The sequence below is a fragment of the Pelophylax lessonae genome, assembly GCF_965119305.1.
Source record: "Pelophylax lessonae genome assembly, chromosome: 11".
NCBI classification, from domain to species: Eukaryota; Metazoa; Chordata; class Amphibia; order Anura; family Ranidae; genus Pelophylax; species Pelophylax lessonae.
In genome coordinates, this window is record NC_138778.1 from 53,524,042 (window position 1) to 53,549,720 (window position 25,679).

Consider the following 25,679-nt stretch of genomic DNA (forward strand, 5'->3'; position numbering starts at 1 on the left):
AAAATGTTTTCGTTGACGAAATTAACACTGACTGTAACCCATAACTCTTGATTTGGCCTCCAGCACCAGAGATGTATAGTAACTAAGTAGAACTACTTCACTACTGTACTTAAGTACCGAAAGGCGGTATCTGTACTTTCCTGGAGTAGAATTTTTTTCTCCTACTTCCACTTTTACTTCACTACATTTTTTTAATGATTTCAATACTTCTACTCCAATATTTTTTTTTTGTGCTGCATAGTTACTCGTTACTATTATAAAAATTACCACTGCCAGAACAGTAGATGGCAGGTTTCATGAAGCTCAAAACATGTGTATTATCAGCGCATACGAAAATAAATGCTACTGTATGCATAAATAAAAGCTGCATTTGAAATAATAAAAAACAATATGAGGTTTAAACTTTTGACTTCTTTCTTTAATAACTACATAACACAGTACTTGTACTTTTACTTTCAGTACTTGAGTAGCAATGTTTTTTTCAAAACTACTGGTACTTTTACTTTTAGTACTTGAGTAGCAAATTTTTTAAAAAAACTACTTGCAATACTTGAATACTTTACTACTTCTACTCAAGTCACTTTTTGATCGAGCACTTCCACTTCTACTCAAGTCACTTTTTGATTAAGTACTTGTACTTTTACTCAAGTATGGGTTTTGAGTACTTTATACAACTCTGTCCAGCACACTACTGGGTCAGTAATGTCATTAAATAAAATAGTATTCCTATGGTGGGTGTAACACACTTAAGTACACAAATAAGGTTTGGTCTATTTTATATACCATGAGACAAACTAATTTGGATTTCCAGTCTGGCGCTGATTCCATTACATGCACATTAACACTTATATCCAATTGTGCATATGTATGTAAATTATGTTTTCCACTGCCAATTTCGCAAAACAGAAGCTTCCATGAAGTCATCACAGCTGGTATGGTTTTCCTGATTATGCACACATACAGTATATAGGTTTGGTGTTGTTGCTACTTTTTTCCTAATATACAGTTATTTTTATATCATTATTTTACTGGATTTGCCCACATGTTGTCAAACAAACATCCATATGCTTTTGCCGAAGGCTGGATTCACCATGGTATAGTATTTATACTCGTGAATTTTTGAATTTATGTACAATGCAGTAAGGCAGCCCATTCATTTTAATGGGATGTCAATGTATTCCAAGGCAGGTTATAACCCCAGCACCTTTTATTCCCAAAGCAGCACATACCAATACACCTGTATGTTGTGGTGTGTTACAATGGAGGTCAATGTGATGTGTTAGAGGACATTCAAAATCAATGTCATCACAGCACAGCAACATATATACAGTACTGTATATCCATGTGTTAAAGTGCATTGTTGTAACACTCGGTAAAATGTGCATGAATGTGACTTTAAAGAGGACCTTTCCCCCATTTCACTACAAAATCACAGCAGCAAACAGCTCTGTGTGGAGATATGAAATCATCTTACATTCATTAGTTAACCACTTGCTGACCGCCGCATGACTATACACGGCGGCAGTCAGCCCCTCATGGGCAAAGTGACGTACCGGTACGTCACCTGCCCCCGCTCGTTCCCTGACATCCCCGCGCGAGTGACCGGCCGCTCCAATGTCCGCCGGTCACTCGCGATCTCCCGCTGGAAAGGGAGAAAGGCAGGCGGCTGATGTAAACAAAGCCGCCTGTCATTCGCCCTGGTGTAACTGCAGAGATCATACGATCCTGCTATGTAGGATCATATGTCTCTGTGGTTACATCACAAGCCACGCCCCTTGACAGTTAGAATCACGCCCCTAGGGACACACTTAACCCCTTGATCACTAGTAAAGTTAACCCCTTCCCTGCCAGTGTCATTTTTACAGTAACAGTGCATATTTATAGCACTGATTACTGTAGTAATGTTACTGGTACCCCCAAAAGTGTCAAAAATGTCAGTCAAGGGTCCGATCTGTCCGCCGCAATGTCGTAGTCCTGCAAAAAAAAAAAAAACGCAGATCGCCGCCATTACTAGTTAAAAAAAAAAAACAATAAAAATTACATAAATCTTTCCCGTAGTTAGTAAACGCAATAACTTTTGCGCAAACCAATCCAAAAACACTTATTGCGATTTTTTTACCAAAAATATGTAGCAAAAAACGAATTGGCCTAAAATATTTAAAAAATTTGATTTTTAAATTTATTTTTTTGGGAGTTTTCCTGATTATGCACACATACAGTATTAATTGTGGTAATGGAGCATCCAGTTCTCAGTATGATTTTTTATTCCTCATTAATTTTCTTATACATTCTCATGAATTTAACCTTTTTTGCTTTTTGCAAAAGTTTGCCTTTGAGCCTTCTTTAGCTAGTATATACAGTATCTCAGAAAAGTGAGTACACCCCTCACATTTTTGTAAATACTTTATTATATCTTTTCGTGTGACAACGCTGAAGGAATGACACTTTGCTACAATGTAAAGTAGTGAGGGGACAGCTTGTATAACAGTGTAAATATGCTGTCCCCCAAAATAACTCAACACACAGTCATTAATGTTAAACTGCTGGCAACAAAAGTGAGTACACCCCTAAGTGAAAATGTCCAAATTGGGCCCAATTAGCCATTTTCCATCCCTGGTGTCATTTGACTTGTTAGTGATACAAGGTCTCAGGTGAGAATGGGGAGCAGGTGTGTTAAATTTGATGCTATCGCTCTCAATCTCTCATACTGGTCACTGGAAGTTCATATGGAACCTCATGTCAAAGAACTCTCTGAGGATCTGAAAAAAAAAAGAATTGTTGCTCTACATAAAGATGGCCTAGGGAGGCTAGAAGAAGATTGCCAAGACCCTAAAACTGAGCTGCAGCACGGTGGCCAAACTATGCAGCGGTTTACCAGGACAGGTTCCACTCAGAACAGGCCTCGCCATGGTCGACCAAAGAAGCTAAGTGCATGTGCTCAGCTCCATATTTAGAGGTTGTCTTTGGTAAATAGATGTATGAGTGCTGCCAGCATTTCTGCAGAGGTTGAAGGGTCGGGGGTCAGCCTGTCAGGGCTCAGAGCATAGGTCGCACACTGTATCAAATTGGTCTGCATGGCTGTCGTCCCAGAAGGAAGCCTCTTCTAAAGATGATGCACAAGAAATCCCGCAAACAGTTTGCTCAATGCAAGCAAACTAAGGACATCGACTACTGGAACCATGTCCTGTGGTCTGATGAGACCAAGATGAACTTATTTGATTCAGATGGTGTCAAGCGTGCATGGGTGTACTCACTTTTGTGAGATACTGTAACTTTGCACAAATTGCTGGCAAATTTTAAATACAAGAAACAATAGAAACTATGACTATTTTACCACTACCTCTGCTATTGCTGTTTCCACTGATATTACTACTGCTTTTTTTGACAATTATTACTAACACTATTATTGATAATAATATATTTAATATTTGATATTAGTACAGTAAAACCTTTGATTTACTGTAACTTGGTTTGGGAGCGTTTTGCAAGACATTTTTTTAATAAATTTGACTTGATAAACAAGTGATGTAGTATAGCAATATGGTTACATTTAATGAAGGTACAATATTTAGCAACTCACAAGGTTGATGATTAAAACAAGCACATCTAAGTAGGGTTTTTTTTTTGCAGGAACTCAACCATGACCCCCAAAACCCTCCACTATCTTCCACGTCTTACTTTTGTTGCTTTATTAGGCTGAAAGGGATTGTAAAGTCAGAAGGTGCATTCCATGTATTAAGATAAAACAACCTTCTGTGTGCAGCAGCCCCCCTCAGCCCCCCTAATACTTACCTGAGCCCATCTCTATCCAGTGACAGGAGTGTCTAAGCTGCCGGGGACTCCAATCCTCATTGGCTGAGACAGCAGCATGGCGCCATTGGCTCCCGCTGCTGTCAATCAAAGTCAGTCAGCCAATCAGGAGAGAGAGAGGGCACGGGGCCAGGGCCGGGTCGCAGCTCTGTGTCTGAATGGAGACAGGAGCTGTGACTTTGCTCGGGTGCCCCCATAGCAAGCTGCTTGTTATGGGGGCACTCAACAGAAGGGAGGGACCAGGAGCACAGAAGAGGGACACGAGAAGAAGAGGATCTGGGCCACTCTGTACAACTAACTGCACAGAGCAGGTATGTATAACAAGTTTGTTATTTAAAAAAAAAGAGAGACTTTGCAATCACTGAAAGCCCTCAGCAGACTCTAGTACCTTGCCGCACACTGTAGGTGGCTCCACCTCTCTCACTTGTAGGGAGATCATCCATTAGAGGTGTAGATATCCGCACTGCTTCCTGGGTACCTGCATCTCCCTTGTCCCCATCCTGCACTCAGTGGGGTCCCCATCTGGAACTCAGTGGGAGCCTCTCAGGAGATCAGATGTGTGGGAGCTGTTGGGAGACAAGGTGTCACTTGATAAAACACAGAAGCCGTACTCCAATGTTTACAAGTGAAAGTGGTGAGCAGGGAGCAGAGGGCCTGAGCCAAAGATGGTGGAACTGAGTTCCACCAAGTTCCAGCTGAAAAAAAACCCTGCATCTAAGTATGCAGGCATCCAGGGTAAAGCTGTCCACATAGACCATCCTCCGCACCGCCATCAACATCATCTCTTCCACACTGCGTTCCACAAAGGATTCAAGCCTCGCTTTCAGATCACTCTACTGCAGGGTAGTCTTCCCGGTCACGACTGCAGACTGACGGTGGTGAGAGTCGGTGGTAAGGAAGATGGTCTATGTGGACAGCTTTGGATTACAAGCATGTTTCCGGAATGAATTATGCTCGCAATCCAAGGTTTTCCTGTATTCATATTGGGTCAAATTACTGTAATTGCAATTCTTTAAGTGGAAGTTCTGCCAAAACCTATCTAATCCAACACTAACCCTACTCTCTACACATTCTAAACCTAATCTTTCTAACCCTGTAATGAAAAAATTGCTATACTTAGGCTGGCCATACACTATACAATTTTCTTGTTCAACTTTACCAAAACCATGTAATATAGGGTCAAACCTAAACACTTTCAATTTGTATGCAGTCAGACAGGCCCTTCCACTACATAGTTTAAGGTAAATCTAAAGGAAATTGAATAAGAAAATTGTATAGTGTATGGCCAGCTTTACTTTTCCTGAGGCCAATCCGGTCTGGTCTCTATTGGTGACTCCTTTGTACAGAGAGAAAGCTGACAATGGCTGCGAAGTGCATGAGAAGTGACATCACCCATAGAGTTACTATGGGGCTTCTGTTGTCGGCTGCCTCTCCTGCACACTTCCACATGGTTAAGCCATCGCTGACAGCTCAGTGTGGGACCTGACCAGAGTGGCTGCAGATTAGATAAAACAAAACCAAAGAAAAGTCCCAGCTCAACTCGCCAGCCAATCTGCTACCAGCCAAATTATCCTGTCTAACAGTTTGCGTTTAAAACAGGGGTTTAGTTAGCACACATTTGCAAATACATGCGTAAGCTGCAGAGCCGCTTCAAGGCACCTCAATATTTCTGCAGTCCTAAATCTTGTAAATTTATAAATGCCTTCACAGTGGAAGCACATGCATTCTAATGGATAAATAGAGGGCAGGTGAGCCTGGAGGTAGCCCAGATTTGGAAAGTATAGCTTTTTCTTCCCTACAGGGCTAGATAGATTCAATTTAGAATGTGACTGAGGGTAGGTATAGCAATAGATTTTGGTTGTACTTCCATTTTAACCACTTGCCGACCGCCGCAAGTACATATACTGTGGCGGTCAGCCCTGTTTGTCATTAGCCTGTGAGCCAATAGGGGGCGAGCGCGCTGCCGGAGGCGCGCTCCCAACCCCGCTCGTTCACAGACACCTCCGCCGGTCACTCGCGATCGTCAGTTACAGAGGGAGAAAGGCAGGCGGCTAATGTAAACACAGCCGCCTGTCATTCTCCCTTGTGTAACAGCAGAGATCAAACGGTCCTGCTATGTAGGACCGTTGATCTCTGCTGTTACACACACAGCCACATCCCTGCACAGTTAGAAACACGCCCCTAGGGACACACTTAACCCCTCCCTCTCCAATAAAGTTAACCCCTTCCCTGCCAGTGTCATTTTTACAGTAACAGTGCATATGTATAGGACTGATTACTGTAGTAATGTCACTGGTACCCCCAAAAGTGTCAAAAATGTCAGTCAAGGGTCCGATCTGTCCACCACAATGTCGCAGTCCCGCAAAAAAAATCGCAGATCGCCACCATTACTGGTTAAAAAAACAAAACAACAAAAATGACAAAAATCTTTCCCGTAGTTAGTAAACGCAATAACTTTTGCGCAAACTAATCAAAATATGCTTATTGCAATTTTTTTTTTACCAAACATATGTAGCAGAAAATTGGGCAAAAATGTTAAAAAATTTAGATTTTTACATTTTTTTGGGGGGAATTTCATATTCCCCCCCAAAAAATGTGAAAAATATTGTTATTTTTTCAAAATGTACGCTCTTTTTTTGTTTATAGCACATGATCAAAAAATCGCATAGGTGATCAAATACCACCAAAAGAAAGCTCTGTTTGTGGGAAAAAAAGGACGTCAAATTTGTTTAGGTACAGCGTCGCACGACCACGCAATTGTCCGTTAAAGTCATGCAGTGCCGAATCGCAAAATAGGGCCTGGTCAGGAAGGGGGTAAAATCTTCCGGGGCTTACGTGGTTAATACTGGGTATTTGACACTATCCTTCACACTGTCGTTTCTAAGCATCATCATTTTTCTTGTTTAGATCCTTCTTGATACCCCTTTGTTCATTGTGTTGTATGACTGAACAGCCAACAACACTTAGAATGACAATTGCATAGGATTACCCAAACACTTCAATGACGGCAGATCTACCATTCCTAGCATTGTGTTTTCAGCGGGTTATGCATAGTAAGTGCTTGAGCTTCATACACTCTCCATATACCTGTCATGGTGTTCATGACAATGGTCAACAAGACAAATAGAGAGGGTGAAGATCTCCAAAGGAGAAACAGACAGCATTAAAAAAATTGATCACGGTTCTAACTCTTACCAGCTACAGTAGTGTATATCTGAAGCTAAAAAATGGCTTCAGATACACTTTAAAGATGCTCAATCACCAAAGAATTTTCCAGAGTATACTACAGTTTACTTCTAAAAAAGGATGTTTGATCCCTGTAATATTTTTAGTAAATATGGAAGTATTGAATATTCTGAATATAGCGTCATGCACTGCCAATCAGTCAATACATATTATACAACATAAATATTCAACATACATACAAATGTTCAATCCACAAAACAATGAAATAGCACAACCAAAGGTAGATAGGAGCCCCAGTCTATATACATTTGCTGACTTTATCCAGGCTCTGTACCTGTCATTGATTCATATAGGAAAACATCTTCAAATGAATGCATTATAGTACTCACCTGTCATTGTTCTGATGTATTCCTTCTGTGATTCAGACGATGTGCGTTCATAATGACGGCAGGTCAGATTTAAGCTGTATTTATAACTGAAGCCAGCTCTCCTCCTACTAGTTAATCACAATGTAAATAGGTTGGAAACGAATCAAAGTACTTTAATTAAGCTTGTTGTTAGACAGGAGAGATTGATACAAGATCATTTTAAGGTAACACAGATCTTGAGATTATACATCACATTACGAGCAGATGATTGATTGACTTTCCTTTATTGCAAGACTTCTGTTTCAGTGAGTGGAGTCACATGACCCATTTTGATTGCTTAGGTCTCTACATTACTGAAATACTGCAGTTTGGCAGTTGATTTTAGGGTAGAGACAAACTAGATATATCAGGGGCCGATATGCACTTTCCCCGATATATCGGTATCGGCCTCTGAAGTTACCGATATTGCCGATATTTTCGTGACGTCACTGCGTATGTTGCGTTGTACACGTTCTGCCTTCTAAGACTGCCTCCCACGCCTGAGTGGAACATACGTGACGTCATTTCACGGCGCTGTACACGTTCGGCCTTCTAAGACGACCTCCCACGCCTCGGACAGCCTCGTGTGCACTGTGCAGCCAGCTGAAGTCCGGTCACAGTGCCAGCCATTAACCCACAGGCCCTGGCCTCAGCCACCCACCACAGGGTGCCAGCTGCCAGCCATCCAACCAACAACAACACTGTGCCAGACCAGCATCCAGCCACCCACCCCACAACAGGGTGCCAGCAGCCAACCAGCCACTCCACAACAGGGTTCCAGTGAGCAAATTAGCCACCCAGATGACACCAAGCCAGACACCAGCCACCACACAGTGTTTCAGCAAGCAAGCCAGCCACCCAAACAGGGCAGGGTGAGTGACACCAAGCCAGCCAAATACACAACAGGGTGGCCCCAAGCCAGCCACCCACACAACAGGGTGACCCCAAGCTAGCCACCCACCACAGTGTTCCAGCAAGCCAGCCACCCACAACAGGGTGACACCAAGCCAGCCACCCACCACAGTATTCCAGCAAGCCAGACACCCACAACAGGGTGACACCAAGCCAGCCACCCACACAGTGTTCCAGCAAGCCAGCCACCCACCACAGTGTTCCAGCAAGCCAGCCACCCACAACAGGGTGACACCAAGCCAGCCACCCACCACAGTGTTCCAGCAAGCCAGCCACCCACAACAGGGTGACACCGAGCCAGCCACCCACCACAGTGTTCCAGCAAGCCAGCCACCCACCACAGTGTTCCAGCAAGCCAGCCACTGACAGCAGGGTGACACCAAGCCAGCCACCCACCACAGTGTTCCAGCAAGCCAGCCACCCACAGCAGGGTGACACCAAACCAACCACCCACCACAGTGTTCCAGCAAGCCAGCCACCAACAACAGGGTGACACCAAGCCAGCCACCCACCACAGTGTTCCAGCAAGCCAGCCATCCAAAACAGGGTGACACCAAGCCAACCACACTGCCAGGCATCAGCCACCGACCCACAACAGGGTGTCAGCCAGCCTCCCACAATGCCAGGTGTCAGCCACCAACCCACAACTGGGTGACAGCAGCCAGCCATCCAACAACAGGGTGCAAGCAAGCAAGCCACCCACACTGCCAGGCGTCAGCCACTGACCCACAACAGGGTGACAGCAGCCAGCCACCCCATAATAGGGTGCCAGCAAGCAAGCCACCCACACTGCCAGGCATCAGCCACCTACCCACAACAGGGGGACAGCAGCCAGCCACCCCACAACAGGGTGCCAGCAAGCAAGCCACCCACACTGCCAGATGTCAGCCACCGACCCACAACAGGGTGCCAGCCAGCCACCCACCCTATCAGGCGTCAGTCACCAACCCACAACAGGGTGCCAGCAAGCCACCCACAGTGCCAGGTGTAAGCCACCAACCCACAACAGGGGTGTCAGCAAGCCACCCACACTGCCAGGCGTCAGCCACCAACCCACAAGGGTGCCAGCAAGCCACCCACACTGCCAGGCGTCAGCCACCGACTGACCCACAACAGGGTGACACCAAGCCAGACACCCACCACAGTGTTCCAGCAAGCCAGCCACCCACAACAGGGTGACACCGAGCCAGCCACTTACCACAGTGTTCCAGCAAGCCAGCCATCCACCCCAGTGTTCCAGCAAGCCAGCCACTGACAACAGGGTGACACCAAGCCAGAAACCGACAACAGTGTTCCAGCAAGCCAGCCACCCACAGCAGGGTGACACCAAGCCAACCACCCACCACAGTGTTCCAGCATGCCAGCCACCAACAACAGGGTGACACCAAGCCAGCCACCCACCATAGTGTTCCAGCAAGCCAGCCATCCAAAACAGGGTGACAACAAGCCAGCCACGCTGCCAGGCATCAGCCACCAACCCACAACTGGGTGACAGCAGCCAGCCATCCAACAACAGGGTGCAAGCAAGCAAGCCACCCACACTGCCAGGTGTCAGCCACTGACCCACAACAGGGTGACAGCAGCCAGCCACCCCACAACAGGGTGCCAGCAAGCAAGCCACCCACACTGCCAGGCATCAGCCACCTACCCACAACAGGGTGACAGCAGCCAGCCACCCCACAACAGGGTGCCAGCAAGCAAGCCACCCACACTGCCAGGTGTCAGCCACCGACCCACAACAGGGTGCCAGCCAGCCAGCCAGCCACCCACCCTACCAGGCGTCAGCCACCAACCCACAACAGGGTGCCAGCAAGCCACCCACAGTGCCAGGTGTAAGCCGCCAACCCACAACAGGGTGTCAGCAAGCCACCCACACTGCCAGGCATCAGCCACCAACCCACAAGGGTGCCAGCAAGCCACCCACAATGCCAGGCGTCAGCCACCGACTGACCCAAAAACAGGGTGCCAGCGAGCCATTTTTTTTACTTTTTTGTGTCTTTCAAATTTCAATGGAGATGGATGAGGAGAGAAAAAGTAAAAGTGTGGTCTGGGACTATTTCTCATCTTAACCTTCTTCAGGAAAGGCAGCAGTGTGCAACACATGCACATACAATATAAGTATGGGATCAGTAACTGCAAAAAACAAAAATACGTCAAATCTTTGGGCCCATCTAAGAGTTCATCATATTGAAATATATAAATGTTTGGTGCGCTACAACTTTAGATGAAGTGTCTCATGCAAATTTCCAACCAAATATATGTTGGTACTCTCAATACACAAAAATATTCTCATACAAAACAATAATATACAAAAAAACACAGTGAACAGGTGAATTAATTAATGGTGAATTAAATAGGATCCAATGTGCTAAACAAAAATCCATAAAGTCCAATTTCCACCACTGTACTTCACCGCAAATTAAAAATAGGATCCAAATCTGAAGATCAAAACAGGTGCTCTATCAAATTCAAAAGAAGTGTATGTGAATCCCACCACCTTTAGGGTTTCCTCCTTACCCGACGGATAAAAGTAAGGTGCAAAAAAAAAAAAAAACTCCCAAATCAATTCCCTGTGTGAAAAAAGGATCGCCAGTATTGCAGATTCACCACGTGCTGAGGACAATAATCTAAGCCTCTTACCAGATGAAAATATCACTGCGCTTGGAATATATCCCACTGAGGGTTTCCTTTCCTCCAACACCAGCAGATTCAATTATGGATGATCTCTATACACGAACCGCTTTAACTGCTGCACTTCTCCATATGACTCCACCAATGTGTGACATGAAATGAAGAGAATGCAGCCCCCCAAACTTTATTAAGATAATAGGCTTTAGTCCAGGAAAGCAGTGACAACGGCTTCAGACCAGAATTCTTACTAGGCAATCATATTACAGTCCCACTTAAAACTTAAAGAGGATGACACATCCACCTCTTCAGTTCCTGATGGTGTCTTCTGTTATGAATACCGTGCAGGTGCCCCATTCATCCATCCCTCCAGGGGGGATCTGCTTGTTGCAGGGGAGATCAGGATGTCTTGCAGCAGGGAAGAAACTGCCACTCCTTTCAGGTTGATGATGCGTTCCTCTCAGCAACATAGATCCTGTTTAATTCACCATTAATACATTCACCTGTTCACTATGTTTTTTTGTATATTATTGTTTTGCATGAGAATATTTTTGTGTATTGAGAGTACCAACATATATTTGGTTGGAAATTTGCACGAGACACTTCATCTATAGTTATAGTGCACCAAATATTTATATAATTAGATTTTCCACACTAGGTAAAAAGGAACTTTGGTTGCAGCTTCAACACCTATCAGCACACCCATCACATAATTTAATTTGTTCATCATATTGAATTATATCATGCAGCACAGAAAAAACAAAATGAATATCAATGTGATTTGGAAATACCTCCTCCACTATCCCAGGCAACAATAACAGATATGTTTCTGAAAAAAAAAAAACAGGTGTCACTGTCTAGATTCAGAATCAGATGGAAGATCCCAGCTGATAGACAGAGTAATCACAAAGATGATTGTCACTGATAACCAGCCATTTACAATAGTGTCTGACTCAGGATTTAAGCGGTTGATGTCCATACTTGAGCTAAGCTACACACTGAAGAGTGAGAAGTATTATCGAACAGAAATGCTGGGAAAGATTCGCCAAAAGGTCATTGACAAAGTAAAGGCTATGCTGCAACCAGAGAATGCTGGCAACTCACTCTCATTCACGACTGACTGCTGGTCAGGACAAACAGAGTCAGAGTCAGTAATGATTCTTACATGCCACTTCATTGACAGCGGATGGACAAAAAGGCAATTGGTGTTGAATACAAAAGTGATGCAAGGATCCCACACTGAGTACAGTAGAGAAATGTTTCTAGGCATGCTTGAAGACTGGGGAATCACCAAAGAACGAGAGCAAACGTGCGGAAAGGAATGAGGCTTGATGATATGTCAGACCTCAGTGTCATGGCACACAACACCCTCAAACTTTCAAATGATGGTCTGTCAAGCCAGAGAGCTTTGATTGATATTTGTTTTGAGAAGCATGAACACATTAAAAATGTTGTGCTTGCAAGTCTTTTGAATCCTCAATACAAGAACCATGCTTTCTCTTCTGATGATGTATTGGCAAAGGCAAAACAATAGCTGACAGAAGATATTCAACAGGAGGTGCAGGAGGTTCCTGCCGAAAAGACAAGTCCAGAATCAGATCACTATTTTTATAATATGAAAGAGCAGCATGCTGCAAAAACAGAAAGATGTCCAAAAATACATCAACGAACAGAAGAGAATCTTCTTCATCATGGTCGAATTGATCAGGACATTTTCCGTGTTTTATTGGGGCCTCACACGGAGGATTCAATTTTTTCTGAATCTGCAATAATGAGCCTGGATGATGAACTTCATCTCTATTTGAAGGAACCAGTAATTGACAGAAGAAGTGGTGATCCTCTTCAGTGGTGGAAAGAAAATGAGGCACGCTACAAAAGACTTGCTTCCAATGCTAGAAGATACCTCTCTCTCTCTACCCCTCTGTCCTCCTCTCCTCCTGAGCATGTTTATGAAGTGGCAACATTATATGAACAAAACAGAAGCCCTTTAACAGGTGACCATGGACATGCTGAAATGTTCTGCTTTCTGCAGTATAATATTGTTCTACTTAACTGGGAGTATTGAAAAGAGTAGTGTCCACTCAAATCCACCATCTAGCTGTTGCCTAGCTTTTTTTTCTAGCAGTTTTGCACTGACTGCACTGCAGTAGTTGCAGTGACTGCCCAACTTCAGAGGTAGTCCACTGACTCCAATCCACTGTCTTGCTGTTGTCTAGCTTTTTTTCTAGAAGTTTTGCACTAATGGCAGTAAATCATTGCAGTGAGTGCACTACTGCAGCAGTAGTCCACTGACTCCAGTCCAACTCCAATCCACTGTCTTGCTGTTGTCTAGCTTTTTTCTAGCAGTTTTGCACTGACTTCAGTAGTTGCAGTGAGTGCCCTACTGCAGAGGTAGTCCACTGACTTCAATCCAATCTACTGTCTAGCTGTTGCCTAACTTTTTTCTAACAGTTTAGCACTGACTGCAGTAGTTGCAGTGAGTGCCATACTGCAGAGGTAGTCCATTGACTCCAGTCCAATCCACTGTGTAGCTGTTGCCTAGCTTTTTTTCTAGCAGTTTTGCACTGACTGCAGTAGTTGTAGTGAGTGCCCTACTGCAGAGGTAGTCCACTGATTCCAATCCAATCCACTGTCTAGCTGTTGCCTAGCTTTTTTCTAGCAGTTTAGCACTGACTGCAGTAGTTGCAGTGAGTGCCATACTGCAGAGGTAGTCCACTGACTCCAGTCCAATCCACTGTGTAGCTGTTGCCTAGCTTTTTTTCTAGCAGTTTTGCACTGACTGCACTGCAGTAGTGATTTAAAATTATTGCAGTGAGTAAGTGCACTACTGCAGCAGTTTATTATGCATTAATCTCATGATGTGAAACTAAATGTCCCTGCAATTGAAGTTTTCCTATCAGTTCTAATGCAGTTAAGGTGTGAAGAATGAGCCCTTAATGTTAAAAATGTTAATAAATAACGTTTCACATGTTCAGTAACAGATTTGTGTAAAAATTTGTGTTTATTTTGCAAATTTTTAAATGTACAAAAATATTGTCCAATATCGGCCGATACCGATATGCAATGGCCAAAATATCGGTATCGGCAACGAAAAACCGATATCGGTCGATCACTAAGACAAACCATCAGAGAACTGCAGTTTTACAGCAATGCCGAGTAATCGTTCTGTTTTGAAAAACATCTACAAATATTTGCTATGGTTATTAAGGAGAACACTGAATATATTTTTGCTACATGCGCAGCAGTTTGCAGGTGAGAATCAGAAGAAAAATAACCATCGAGGATCAATTCAATACACATACAGAGTACACAAAATAACACAGAATAAGAGTACAAAATGTATTATAATAAGCCATCAATAGAACATTGCCATAGGAGGGCTCCTGGTGGGAAGAAGAGCATACTGCTTGCATTCGGCTAACAAATCAGCAACATATAAGAATTACCCAGCCAATATGACAGGGCTATTTGCCCCTAAGATAACAACAAAAATCACCTAATAACAGAACCAGGCTACCCCCATACTATTCCCAGTGAGTAGGGCACATCCTTCTCAGAATCAGACACGGAGCTTGTATGTGGGCCAGGTCTCCAATTGAGCCAACTCATCCCAAGGGCCTGAAAAGAAAAGCAGGAACAGGAGCAGGGTCTGAAAACAAATAGGGGAAAGCGGGGGGGGGGGGGGGGGGACAGGAAGAGGAAAAAAAAAAGAGGAAGGGAAAACCTCCCCTCAGGGGGCCAAAAAGGTGGGGAGGGGGGAGTATATGTAGAATACAGTGGACATTGAGAAACCTGCTGGGATACTTAGATCAAAACTGGCATGTCCCTAGATCAAAGGATCCTTAAGGGAAAAACACTATAGGGACACAAACTATCAGGGGGACAGTCCAGCCTGTGTCCGTAGTAAGTGTGTCATTTAATAGTGTGTCCGACGGGCCCCAGTAGACGTGAAATTTGAAACCTGAGCAATATGGATCAGATCTTCTATCCCAGCTATATGCTTGATTCTCTGAAGCCAGTCTTTGGTTAAAGTGGTTGTAAAGTCAGAAGGTTTTTTATCTTAATGCATATGCATTAAAACCTACTGTGTGTAGCAGCCCCCCTACCACTTACCTGAGCCCCATCTCTATCCAGCAATGTGCACGACTGCCTCCGCCATCCAGGACTCTCCTTGAGACACAGCAGGCACAGTTAGCCAATCAGGAGAGAGAGGGACAGGGCCGAACTGCTGCTCCATGTCTGAATGGACACAGTTGTGGCTCAGGTCGGGTGCCCCCATAGTTAACTGCTTGCTGTGGGGGCACTCGTCAGAAGGGAGAGGCCAGGAGAGCCAAAGAGGGACCCGAGAAGAGGAGTATCTGGGCTGGTCTGTGCAAAACCACTTTACAGAGCAGACATGTTGATATTTTTAAAGGAAAAAAAGCAAGACTTTACAATCACTTTAAGGGAATCACAGTCACTTTTGGGATAGTTCCAGCTCCTCCTAATGCTTTTGGGTCACTTCGCATTTTTTGTAAGTAACTGACTACTTTTCATATTTATATTTATTTGAAGCAATTTGTTTTCCTGTTTTCTTTATGAGTATTCTGCATTCTGATACTTATGTATATATATTTACAGGTATTGGTTTTTAATAGCTCCTGATGAGTGGCCCATGAGCCACGAAACGCGTCGAGCTTATACTTTGAAGACTTATCATTATTTGGAAACTGACAAAACTTTTTATGAGATACATTATTTATGATATGGTTATACCTTGATATGTATATATATATATGAATTTAGTGATTTTATGTCTGGTTCTCCTTTAATTTATGTCTACATTGATTACCGATATCTGCATTGTACATCCTTATGTGTATCATGAAATGGTTAATAAATGTATATTTGATGATTGTATATTTTCTTGTTATTGAGTACAGTGACTGATCTCACTGAAAGTCCCACAACCCATGCCCTATTCTTTCTTTAAAGTCAAATCAACATAGAGGAGAGATGAAGAAGGTATTGGGCTGGAGAAACCTCTACCGGGAGAGTATACATTTTAACCACTGTATCATGAACTACCTTCCAAAAATGTTGAATCACCAGACAGGACCACCAGATAAGAAGTAAGAAACCTTTGTCTGACTCACAGTGCCAACAATGATTTGTGGGCACAGGTGACATCTTTTGGAGTTTGTGGAGTACAGAAGTTGTCCTGTACCATATTGTCCTGAGCTTGTATCTATTTTCTTGATTTAGGACGTCTAGACTGCCCTTATGAATTGAGGTGCTGACAGTCCTCCAATCATGATTCAACAACTCCTGGCCCAAATCCCTCTTTCATAATGCACAATTTCTCTGTGACCTGACTTAATAAGTATTGAACTTCAACTGGTAAACAGAGCAAATGGCATGCCTCTGAGGGTGTCGTCTAGAACAAAGGGTTTCAAAAGAAATCGGTAAAGGAGAATAAGCGCAACGAGTGGTGGAGTCTGTCAAGAAATGGAGTATTTGAACACACCACCGGAAGGGAAATGCACCAGTGGGTGAGGAATATACATTTTTAAAAAAAATATTTTTATTGTCTATTTTCTACTACAGTTAATATTGATCATTACCATTTGTATTGATACCGAATTAATTACTTCCACGAGGTGCAAAATTCTGGGTGTACAGTGCCAATAGTTTATGCATAAAATGAATGAAGACTCCAGTATGTTTCAAGAAAACTTTGGGGAATACAAATAAAATCTGACTACCAAACTCAGAAGTGATCTTGGGTATTCCTGAAATGTACATTTATTGTAGTATGTGATGATGTGGTTCTTTTTTTTTTTTTTTTGAATAGGGACCCCTGTTATTTTTATTTATTTATTTTTGCCATTTGTGTCCTTTTGGGGATATTTTCCTTCACTTCCTGTCTTAGAGCCACAACAGGATGTGAGAGGACACCCCTTTAAAGTGAGAGAAGACCATGGTCACCAGACAACTAGTGAACCCATAGGAAGATGACTCTTCTATTCCCCTCTATTCCTTTTCTGGTTGACATCCCCAAATTTGGGATATTCCTTTAGTTTCACATTCAATGATTACGGTCACCTGGGCAAATAGAGAGGGTAAATCTCCCTAACAGGGACACATACATCATTACAAACAAAACCAGTGTCTATCTAAAACTAGATTCATATAAAAAGGTTTTGCCTTCAAAAGTTTTTTTAAGTCGTTTGTAGATCATTGTATATGGGCTTCACATTTTCATGCTGCTAAACATTTGGCTCTTAGTCAGTTGACTGTAAAGCTAGCATAAAACCATAACTAAACTCTATAAATTAAATATTGCTAGGAGGTAAGGAATTTTGGCAGATGAAACATGCAGAATCTCCTGCCAAAAAACGTCTTCTTTTCCCTAGTATATTTTTTTATATATGTACGCTGTAGAGTGCATGCATTGTGCAGTTTACACTCCCTGCATTGGAAGGTTGTTCAGACTGAAGCCAGGTGCCGGGGACTATGTAGCTCCTATGCACAAGAGTTACATCATCAGTGGACATACAATGAATTACATCATCAGTGACCTCCCAATGGCTAAAGAGGAATTTTATACTAGCAGAAAAGATGGAAGAAAGCGCTAGAGAAGGGCACACCAGTAAGGTAAGTGCACTATAATGTGCCGGTATATGGTACACAATATGGAGCCCATCAAGCACATAATAGTTTAATTCTGCTTTATAGGTTGCCGTTATGTTTCAGAGTAACCCTAAAGGTTAGGGTTGAGTGTCATGGATAGACTAAAGCCTCGTACACACGTACCGATTGTCGGCCGAACGATCGGCCGTCTTTTGTCCAGGGCTGTCGTGTCTGCTGAAAACTGCAAAAGACTGCACACGAATTTTGTCGGCCAACAACAGCCGACTGCAGAAGTGATGTCATGTGATGGTTAACTTTCCTTGTCTTTTTTCTTTTCTGAGCATGCCCAGTCTTGCAGATCTGCTGTCTGTCGGCCGAAATCTGTACTGACTGGCGAACAATCGGCCGTTCTGGTGTTGGCCAACAAAAATTTTAATGCCTGCACGACAGATTCTGTTCGGCAAAAAATGCGCTGTCGGAAGCATCATACTAGCAAGCCTACAATCGGCCGATCGGTCGTCGGCCGAATATTTACGGGCCGACAATCGGTACGTGTGTACGGGGCTTAAGCGATAAAGTTAGGCCTTAGTTTGGTGTAAAGTTTAGGGTTAAGTTAAGTCAGTGGTTTCCAACCTCAGTCCTCAAATACTCCCAACAATGTAACGTTTTCAGGATTTCCCTCACCTTGTGCAAGTGCTTTAAATCAACGCAATCACTTTAAAATCATTGTAGGTTTAAGGTTATTATGCTCTGCTGCAGTCTTTCTCAAACTGTTTAACACGGAGGAACCGGTGAAATAACTTACTGGTATCAGGGAACCCCTATTAACAATTTCTATAATCTACAGCTCATTGTATAATAGAATGATGGTCATTGGGAGGAGTGCTCCTTACATTTGTGGTCATTGGGAAAATTCCCCCCTTGCAGTTGGGTATAAAGATTGATGTTGTCAGCAAGCAGTTATCTGTATTGCTCAAGGAAACCCTAGGGTTCCACATGACTGAGGAAGGCTGCTTTACCATATATCAAACAAGAAAAACACAGGTCTGATAAACAACAGTTGGAGAATACAAACCTGTTCTACTTATGGGCACCTTTTACAGTGTACTTTATAGCCTACATCATCATTTTACTATTTTTTTTTGCTGCCAATATAAATTCAAATGTTGCACAGTGGAGTTGTTACTGAGAAAAAAACCTGTGCTTTTCCCATTCATGGCAAGGTACCAGGCTTGCTCGACAGCCCATCCTCTACCCTGTTGATTTTTTACATTTTCTGTTCCCCTTGCCATCCTACTAGCTCACTGAAGCCTTGAAAAAAGGTATAAATATATACAGTAGTGTTGCGCAAATAAAACATTATTAAATTAATTGATTTGTGCTTAAATTATTAAAAACCCAAAATATTTATATGTGACATAATATTAAAGTGCCAATAGTGCTATTAAATTTATAAATATAATATAATATAATACTCATAGAAAAGAGAAAATATATAAATATAAAAGTCCAGTGTGCACTTTGCACACTGGACTTTTATATCTACAGTATATATTTTCTCTTTTCTATGAGTATTATATTATATTATATTTATAAATTTAATAGCACTATTGGCACTTTAATATTATGTCACATATAAATATTTTGGGTTTTTAATAATTTAAGCACAAATTAATTAATTTAATAATTTTTTATTTGCGCAACACTATATATTTATTTCAATTAAGCACACTATTATGAGAAGTGGAGTGTCTGCGCCAAATAACTCATCGATTTAGAGCCTCAGGGTCGCTCGCAGGACTTATTCCTTATACTCTTAAAAAAAGGTATACTAAAATATACAATAAATAATATGCAAGTTCTGGGTCCTTACCAGGGCTTGCTATTGGTTACTCAGGTGCTGATAATGATGAAAAGAAATAAAGATAGATGCTCAGGGGAAATGGGAACATTTGGCTTGGGTGGAAAACACAACCAACTACCCTTTTTAGGTAGGGACATGTTTCTATTGGCTAAAAGAGTAGTCCACACAAAGTATTCCATGGTGCTGCAGTGATTGGTGGGCATTGGTAAAAGTAGGTGTTCCTGATCGACTATCCTTTGCCAGATATTGTATTTGCAGCTCTTAACATAGCTAAATAATGGCTACCATGTTTCAGACTGTGGGTGAGGGATATCTACTTAGAACCACCAGCCAATCCAATTATTTGTACTTGCTCAGGGGGGAAATGCTCCACAGTCTCCCAGCTTAGTCGTTCCCTGAAAAATGGCATTGTACAGGGCTCCAGCAGGTGAATAGGAAGGAGGGGAACAAGGGGAAGGTATCAGCAGCATAGGTAGTGGCATTTAAGCCAATCTTTTCCTTTGTCTTGAATGGGGAAAATACAGTACTGGTTTGGCTTAAAGTATACCCAGTGAAGTGAACAGCCTCAGATGATACACAGAGATTAGACAAATCTCCCTGCAAGTTTTATTTGTATATATGCTGTCTTCAGCTTTCTAAACTAGAAAGTTAGAATTTTTTCTTCCTGTTCCAGCTGTGGGAGTGGAATTCTGGCATACACTGTGTGACAGCTGATTGGAGGAAAGCACCCCCCCCCCTCCACATAGGCAGAGGAAGGAAGAAACATGAATAGCTGTGTTGTGAATAGACCAGCTCTCTGCTAATCTATCTCTATGCACCCACTCTGACACAAATTTCCAGCTGCTTTTATCTTTTGTGTCTGAGAACTTGTCAGAAGTTATCATGCTGATGACAGAGGAACGGAGCAGCAGAAAGACACAGGACTTAGAGCTTTAGAGAGAGATAAGTAAACACTACAGATATATGTGCCCAGGTCAAATTTCATAAATGGGGTTTACGTCCACTTTAATTGAATCATTTGATTTTGATTTTTTTTTATGGATTCAATTCCCTGGCACTAAACACATGGAAAAAAACATCCTTGACCAGACATATCACCAGACACGTCACAAGCAGAATGCCATAAATTCAAAAGCACTAAGTACATCTTAAAAATGTGCACACTTGGTGCCTAAACAGCAATTAGTATAAACACGCAAACCTACAAATCTAATGAATGGTTTTCATAATGTTTGCTTGAGAAGATTTCTTGGCCTTTTGAACCCAGCAATTTGTTAGTTGATGATATATTCTCTTTGGCATAACCACCATTATATTTATAACAGCTCTAAAATTACATGTTGTGTTTTTTACATAAAATCTTTGAGCATACCTGTTTTTTTCAATAGGCCGGCATACAAAGGAACCGTATCTATGATCTCTAGCATATAGTTTGGGGTTTTTATTGCTGCCTGTGTCTCTGCTAGGGAGATTTCCCTTGAACAATGTTGTCATGGTTCAACATGTTATATTGGTTCTGCAGATAGTTCTTTAAAAACGTGTTACAGGGGCTGTCACAGTATTTGGCTTACTGTGCTACTGAGAAGAGCTGTAAAATGTTAGCAAATTATAAATCTAGAATATATAAAAATGTTCTTACACAGTGACAGAGCCAGTGTTCTAGTTGGAAATGTTTAAAAGTGTTAACTAGAGTTTGCCATAAAAGTAGGATGTGATACAAAAAACATACTCCTGACTTTGCCCCTAAAACAAGTGTCCCCAAACTCTAGAGTCTACTCTCTGGGTTTACAAGAAAATTTGAGGTGGGTGTACCCAATGGCTTTCAGCAGAGTTAAAGGTGAGTGTACTCACTGGTTCTCCAACAGAGTTTGAGGTGGGTGTACTAATCTGGCTCTCCAGCAGAGTTAAGCCTCGTACACATGCAACGAATTTCCGCCGACCGGTCGTCCGTCTTTTGTCCAGAGTTGTGTTTGTTGGTTGGAATGTGCCTAGACTGCACACGAATTTTCCCTGCACGACAAAATTCTACTTCAGAAGTGATGTCATGTGTTGGTTTGCTTTCTTTGTGTTCTTTCTTCTCCGAGCATGCCCAATCTTGCTCATAAGATTTTTCCCTGTAGAAATCTGTACTGACTGCACGAAAATCGGACGTGTTTTGACAGAGGACAAAAATTTTATAGCCTGCACATCAGAATTTTTTCGGCCGAAAAGTCGGAGTCGGTTGTTGGAAGCATCATACTAACAAGCCAAAAATCGGCAGATCGGTCGTCGGACGAAAATTCCCGGCCGATTTTCGATGCATGTGTACGAGGCTTTAGAGGTGGGGAAATGACTGAATTTCCAACAGAGTTTGAGGTAGGTGTACTCACTAGCTCTCCAACAGTGTTTGAGGTTGTTATACTTACTGGCTCTCCAATAACATTTAAGGAGGGTGTACTTCATAGATCTTCAAAAGAATGTTAGGTGAGGGTGTACAGCTGACCATCCAATTCTGGGTAACACTGTCTTACCATTAGTCATCTTAGGGGCTAAAGCAGCAAGAGACCACAAAAGAATAATTCATCCCAATCAACCTTGTATAATTTATCAACCCCTAGACATTTACTGAGCCCCTTTTGCCCTTCAACCATTTTACCAACCCTTGGATAGTCCCAACAGCCCTTCGAAAATTAACAACTTTGAGGAAACTTACCTGAAACAGACTCCAAACAAAACTTTTTTTTTTCTTTTTCTTTCTTTTGGATAAAAGTGAGGAATGGTCACAACCCTTGTCAGCTTCTTACTGTGGTCTGTGTCCCTGTTTGGGAGATTTCCACTTGCTTACTCTCCTAGAGACCATTGGAACGGGGGGCAGGAAATAAAGGTAAAGCTCCCCATTGAGGGATGCAAACAGCAATAAAAACTGTTTCCATCCCCTCTTCACTCTACTATAAAATGTATTTTTGTTCCTGCTTGCATCCCTGCTAGATCACAAAATCCTCCACTATTGGGAAATACATTGCTGTAAAAAACTGACAGATGTTTCAACCATTCTTTACTCTATTCAAAACGTACCTCTAATTTGCCTGGAGCCTTTACCTCCTTATCAACATTCTAATAAAATATTTAAATTATTCCTTTCTATTTTCATTTGTATATCTTATTTTCGACCAAGTGATGTCATTACTGGGTTTCTCAGCTTTTCTATGCAATGCAGACAGCTCATGGCTGGTTGGAGAAGCCTGCAGGATGCTGTAGATTTTTGCATATGTTGAAGCCTTCTTAAAATGAATGGGCTGTCCTAAAGTGGTTGTAAAGGCAGAAGGTTTTTTTTACTTTACTGCATTCTATGCAGTAAGGTAAAAAAAAAAACCTTCTGCATGCAGTTCCCCAGCCGATCTCGATTGAGCGATGTGCACGAGACCCAAGGTTCTCCTGGCTCTCTTACTCCTCAATGGCTCAGATACAGCAGTGGGAGCTATTGGTTTCTGCTGCTGTCAATCAGATCCAGTGACAAGGGAGTAGGGGCAGGGCCACCCACTGCTCTGTGTGTCTTTTGGACACACAGAGCAGGGCTTGGGAACGAGCATGCACAAGTAAGTAGCTTGCTATGGGTGCACTCGGCAATGGGCAGGGCCAGAAATGCCAGCGGGGATCCCAGAAGAGGAGGATCGGGGCTGCTGTGTGCAAAACCATAGCACAGAGCACGTAAGTATAAAACGTTTCGTCATTTTAGTTTTTAAAATGAAGCTTTACAAGCATTTTATTACAATGCACATCAACATAGTCTAATGGGGACCTAAATGAGTAGAAATTGTTCATTTTGTAGTTTTGTTAAAGTACAACTTCACTCAGCCCAGCAGTTATGATAAAGGTGTATTTACTTTTATCACCCAATCATATTACAAAAAAAAAAATAAAAAATTTTTGCACATAATTGGATAATTGAGGTAAACACAGCTTAACCCAATCTACTAAGATTGGTGGATGTCTGCTATGCAAACAGTCTCTACTCTTTTAACCACTTTACCACCGGAGGATTTTGCTGTCTTACGTCTGGGCCACTTTTTGTGATTCGGCACTGTGTGATTTTAACTGACAATTGCGCGGTCGTGCAACGCCGTACCCAAACAAAATTTATGTCCTTTTTTTCCCACAAATAGAGCTTTATTTTGGTGGTATTTGATCACCTGTGAGATTTTTACTTTTTGCGCTATAAACAAAAAAAGAGCGTAAATTTTGAAAAAATAACAATATTTTTCACATTTTTTTATATGAAATTCCCCCCCAAAAAATGTAAAAATCTAAATTTTTTTACATTTTTGGCCAATTTGTTTTCTGCTACCTATGTTTGGTAAAAAAATCGCAATAAGCGTATTTTGATTGGTTTGCGCAAAAGTTATTGCGTTTACAAACGAAGGGAAAGATTTCTGTAATTCTTGGTGTTTTTTTTTTTAACGAGTAATGGCGGCGATCTGCAATTTTTTTTCCAGGACTGCGACATTGCGGCGGACAGATCGGACCCTTGACTGACATTTTTTACACTTTTGGGGGTACCAGTGACATTACTACAGTAATCAGTGCTATAAATATGCACTGTTACTGTAAAAATGACACTGGCAGGGAAGGGGTTAATTTCTATTGGTGATCAAGGGGTTAATGTATGCCTGGTGCTTACTGACGTGTGTGGGGGGAGGGGACTATGTGACACAAGGACAGATCGCAGGTTCAGCTATGCTGAACCCTGCAATCTGACCCTGCCTGTCACTTAGGAGATCCGCCCGCTTTGTTTACACAAGCAGGAGAATCTCCACACTCGATTCCCCGACGAATACAGCGGGAGCGAGCCTCCGGCGGCGCGCGTGCCACCGAGAGAGGGGAATGTCTGGTGACGTAGGTCTACGTCGCCAGACGTTATCGAGCCACTTTGCCGCAGTAGAGTTCTAGTGAGCAGCGGCAAAGTGGTTAATAAATCAACCACAAAGATTCAAATGTTTTGCATATGAAGTAGTAGTTTCCAAGTTAATCATGTACTACTAAAGGAGTAGAAAATATTATATTTATTTGAGTACTCAGAACTAAGGGCTGTGTCATACAAAGGTTTTATCTGCTAGAGATTTTACACCCTCTCTTCTACCAGATAAGAGTAAACTGTGTGACAGGATCAGAATGTTTCTCTTTGGCATTTACAACAACACGGCAGAAATTATCACATCACTTTGATATTTTTACATTCTGCTTGTCAAATAAATCATGAGAAGAAAATGTTGTTTGTGACGATGAGATTGATTTTATGAGGACTCAGCTACATTTTTAGCAGCTTCAGGTGCATTGTAAGGTTACGGCACCTGGGGCAATAATCAAAGGTCTACCACCACTTGCCCCAAGTCTCCAGAGAGCAAAGAGAGAGTAAAGAGATGAGATAAGTGGACCTTAAAAAAGTTTAGAATGGCACTCCAAAACTTTTCACCATTACAGAAGGTGGTCACTGGAACAGGATGTAAAGGTGACCATTCACTGTACAAATTTCAAAACGGAACGAAATTTGCTCAGTGGATGGCCCAGTTGGCCCAGTTGGCCCAATGTCCCTCGCTTGAAAAATGAAGCCAGGGAGAAAACTGTTGGTTACAAAGCGACTGCATCCAAACAGGTATTTTGACAGCCGTGGAGTTCTGAGGAAAGGGCTGATAACCCTGGAAGGCTTCAGCCAGTGTTGTGTCTAGCCATATCATGGATGTAGGAAACAGTTTATTTGTTACATGCCTGCTAAGTGTAGATGAGTCATCGACAACACTATTCTTTATATGCTGTATTTTATCATTTGTGAGTATATATATTTTTTTATTTTACTAGTAAATATTCTTCATACTTCACGAGGCCAGGGCACCCTGTTTCTTAGGTTTCTGTGTACTCCCAGATCTCACTGTATGTCCATGAGCTGGCGGCCAAGGAGTATGTTAAAAACGATAGAGTAAATACTTACAATGGAAAGTGGCTGCTACGTTCTCATCAGATTATCAGAAGCACTGACGTGTTGGATTTTGGCCTGAACATACAGGGCTTTACTGGCACAAGAGGTAAGGGGAAATCTTTTTAACCACTTTACCACCGGAGGATTTTGCTGTCTTACGTCCAGGCCACTTTTTGCGTTTTGCACTGTGCGACTTTAACTGACGCCGTACCCAAACTAAATTTACGTCCTTTTTTCCCACAAACAGAGCTTTCTTTTGGTGGTATTTGATCACCTGTGCGATTTTTACTTTTTGAGCTATAAACAAAAA

General features: G+C 42.3%; 1 protein-coding gene across 1 annotated transcript in view; it reads right to left on the reverse strand.

Moving 5' to 3' along the window:
• The window catches only part of LOC309567533 (protein-glutamine gamma-glutamyltransferase E-like), a 72,872-nt gene extending 65,436 nt beyond the window's left edge, over positions 1 to 7,436 (reverse strand). Inside the window, exon 1 of the mRNA XM_082272918.1 lies at positions 7,386 to 7,436. Coding sequence (XP_082129044.1) covers positions 7,386 to 7,392 — 7 coding nt within the window. The 5' untranslated portion in view covers positions 7,393 to 7,436. The remainder of the gene's footprint in view (positions 1 to 7,385) is intronic.
• Between the last annotated feature and the right edge of the window lie 18,243 nt (positions 7,437 to 25,679).